General features: G+C 37.1%; 1 protein-coding gene across 2 annotated transcripts; it reads right to left on the bottom strand.

Annotated features, from left to right (window-relative positions):
- Positions 1-457: 457 nt before the first annotated feature.
- On the bottom strand, positions 458-2,963 carry LOC149147562 (glyoxylase I 4-like). Of its 2 annotated transcripts, XM_089441167.1 has the most exons (4): positions 2,693-2,963; positions 2,395-2,605; positions 2,134-2,239; positions 458-817 (listed from the first exon to the last, which is right to left on the bottom strand). In XM_089441167.1, exons 2-4 carry the CDS (start codon positions 2,592-2,594, stop codon positions 563-565), a joined length of 561 nt encoding a protein of 186 aa, XP_089297293.1. In that variant the 5' UTR covers positions 2,595-2,605; positions 2,693-2,963; the 3' UTR covers positions 458-562. The 2 variants fall into 2 exon arrangements, with proteins under 2 accessions (XP_089297293.1, XP_089297292.1); XM_089441166.1 differs by having other exon boundaries at positions 2,395-2,958.
- Positions 2,964-3,678: the final 715 nt, after the last annotated feature.

Raw genomic sequence — 3,678 nt, 5'->3', positions numbered from 1 at the left:
ATTATTATCAGTCTATTAGTGTAACTATTAAAATGATTCAATATTCTAAAATATCCCCTGCACCCTCCTACCTACCGTCTAGATTATTGGAATAAATATCCTCTGCAACCTCCTACCGTCTAGATTATTGGAATAGGCACAGATAGGCACGAATATAACCACGTTTATACACGTGATGAGCATTGCCCTGTTAATAAATGTACCTATCATAACACACAATTTTTAGATTCAAAGACACAGGAGGGAACCGATTCAATTATAAAGTAGACTTGTACGGTTCATAAGGTTATGCTATCTCAGACTTTCATAAGCAGCGTGTACAGAGCACATTAATCAGGGATACAAAATAATTGTTGCAGAGCTAAACACTTATCCTAATTCACTATCGACTCCATTGAAAAGCTCACAAACATTGATTTCGCTTGACATAAAAAATTCCATGCACAACTTGGGCGTGTTATTCCACACAAATCACTTGAATTTAAAGTCTATATATCATTCTTCAATCCAACTTCTAATTTCACATTAGAATGGGGATTCCTTTGATGAAATTCCACAAACCCTAATTTTTACATTGCTCTCCATTCTCAAGTGCAATGGGAGGGCTGTGCCAATCAGGAGGAAGCCTGATCTGGGTGCTACAAGAACACAGAGGAACCAATGTCAGCTTCTCACAGTTGCAGACCTCTATCATGAAACAATCTGGATCATGGAAAAACAGTTGATCTATCTTCTCTCCTCCTTCCTCCACTGTACGTCTTAGATACTTTATATTCCTCTTTTTCAGTTTCTTCTCTACAACGTGCATGTCTTCACACTGCCATTCACACGAGACTCTTGAATTTAAACACACATGATCTCTTTATCTAATGCAATGCAATTTGAATGGAACACATCAAAATACCATTAAGCTTGCAATTAATGGAACACATCAAAATACGATTAAGCTTGGTATATATATATATATACACTCAATTGACGTCATAGAAGCTTGGTATGTATATATATATATAGTCCATTGAGGTTACCTCGAGGAATTGCAGGTTATCTTATCAAAATACCAAGTAGCTTAAATTTGGTGTCTATATATAGTCAATTGAGGTTATCTCTGGTGGGAGGAATGGCACGTTCACGTTAGAAGAAGTTATTCAATTGAGGTTATCTCTGGTGGTAGGAATGGCACGTTAGAAGAGGTTATTTCTAGTGGTGGGAGGGGTGGTTGTTATTTGTGGTTATTTCAGGTAGCTTAAGTTTGGTGTCTATATAGATTTAAGCTTGGTACCTATATATATAAATAGTCAATTTAAGCTGGGTGTATATATATAGATAGTCAATTTAAGCTATATCTGATGATTAGTGTCTATGTCTATATATATAGAGTCAATTGAGATTATCTTTGATGGTGGGAGGAATGGCAGGTTATCTTTGTTGGTGGGAGGAATGGCAGGTTATCTCTGATGGTGGGGAACGGCTATCTGTGATGTTGGGGAATGGCGGGCTATTCTGATGGTGGGGAACGACGGGCTATCTCTGATGGTGGGGAACCGCGGGCTATTTATGGTGGTTGGAGGAATGGCTGAGGGGAGGAATGGTTGTTATTTGTGGGTATCCGTTATTTTGGTTATTTCAGGTGGTTGAGGGAATGATTTTTATCTTCTCCATCCAGATTCAAATCTCAAACCTAATCTTGTTGGTGGTTGGAGGAATGGTTGTTATCAATAGTTATACCACTCTAGCTAGTGGTAGTTGAGGGAATGATTTTTAGATTCAAATCCCAATCTTTTCAGATGGTTGGAGGAATGGTTGTTATCAGCAATTATATGGTATATGGGGCGTCGAGATTATATGGAGTGTGGAGAAATGGTTGTTATCGGTAATTATATTTTATAGAGTGGTTGATATGGAATGGTTGAGGGAATGATTTTTAGATTCAAATCCCAATCCCTGCTAATGGGATAATAAATTATAACTCATGTGATAAATATTGTGGCATAATTATGATAAATATTGTTGTATTGACTTCTATCTAAAATAATTTGATTTCTTCTCTCCTTGAATATATATACTTTACATTACCCATATGAATAAACTGATATGCCCAGTACTGAATATATAAAAACAAAAAACAAATACCTGAAATGAGATGTGGTTGTCTAAGGGACTCAGCTCTTTCTTTGGAGGAAGATCCTCTAGGTTTTTGCACTCCACCAAGTGAATACCCACACCATAGTTGAACAGCCTGCATCCAAATTAATGGGGAACATGATATATATTAATTGTGTATACCATCTTTTTCAAAACTAATGTATACCCTGCATCCCATTTTACAGATCTAATGGGAGGAAGAGGTTTCAAAGAAAAACCAATGAATAGGTATGAGTGGAAATTAACTACCAGGCTCCACCGAAGTTAAAGGCTCCGGGCCTCTTGATGGGCACAAACCCCATGATTTTCTCATAAAAATCCATGGAATCTTCCACCGACTTACAGAGGCGAGATACATGATTCAGGGACATCAATGGCAGAGGCTCTATTTCTTCTTCCCCTCCTCCTCCATTAGCCCTGTCATGATGAATTTCTGTGTATTTCTTCATATGATATGTTTCTGAGGAGGCAGAGAGGGTTTCAGAGGACATTGTTTTGAATTTGTTGTTGAAAAGATGCCACAGAGAGTATGAACAAAACGACCCACCTGGTAACCCAAAGGTTGATAATCCCTCCCCTGGTATTCAAACGGTGGATGGAAAGAAGCCCTGAATGGGCTGAATATGGTGGTAGCCAAACGTGTCTTTCACTGCATCACACGTAGCACATCGATATCATCAAACTTATAATCAGCTTCCGTGTGGACATGCATGCTGTGTCATTTCTTTCTGTTTTTTTTGGTTGATTTAAGAGTCATATTTCAAACCTGCAAGTCCCAGACCACCTGTTGTTTTAAAAGGCATGCTAACTAAACCACGGCAAATTCGACCAACACTTCAAAGACAACTTTGTTCATTTCTGAAATTATCAGAGCAGGTTTTAGTCGCTCATTTTGTGCTCTGTACAAGGCAATTGCAACGTGTTTTTCTTAAAAATGGCACTGTTACGAGAATAAAATCTGCATCTATAACTGAAATAGAATAACTGAAATAGAATAGTAACAATAGAAATCACAGCAAGAGATTTGAAATTTTAACGAAATGGTAAAATAGAAATCACAGAAAGATACAATTTGAGTAAGTTTAATGGTTAAGAGCATGTATTTTTCTTAAGAGGTTACATGTTCAAAACCAGAGAGGTAGAGAGCATTGGTTTTTCCCTAAAAAGTTACAGGTTCAAAACCAGAGGGATAGAGTATGTATGCCTCGTAGATTTAGCAGTCAAAAGATGGGTCTCTTGTCCCACAAACAGGGGTCTCATACACCAATTTGGTGTCTGGCTTGACCATGAGCACAGGCTTCGTGGAGGTGGGTCTCTTGTCCCACAAACAGGGGTCTCATACACCAAATTTGGTGTCTAGCTTAACCATGAGCACACCAAATTTGGTGTCTGGGTTAACCATAATAATAATAATAATAAAGTGTAAATTCACAAATAAAATAAAAATTACAATCAGTAATATTAAATGTATATTTATTATTAAAATAGAATAAAGAATAGACTAAATAACGATTATATATATATATATTACAT

This window comes from Pinus tabuliformis, chromosome 9 (assembly GCF_031772625.1).
Source record: "Pinus tabuliformis cultivar Carrire ecotype Pingquan chromosome 9, CPIR1, whole genome shotgun sequence".
Classification (NCBI taxonomy): domain Eukaryota; kingdom Viridiplantae; phylum Streptophyta; class Pinopsida; order Pinales; family Pinaceae; genus Pinus; species Pinus tabuliformis.
This window is presented reverse-complemented; position numbering and strand designations above follow the sequence as displayed.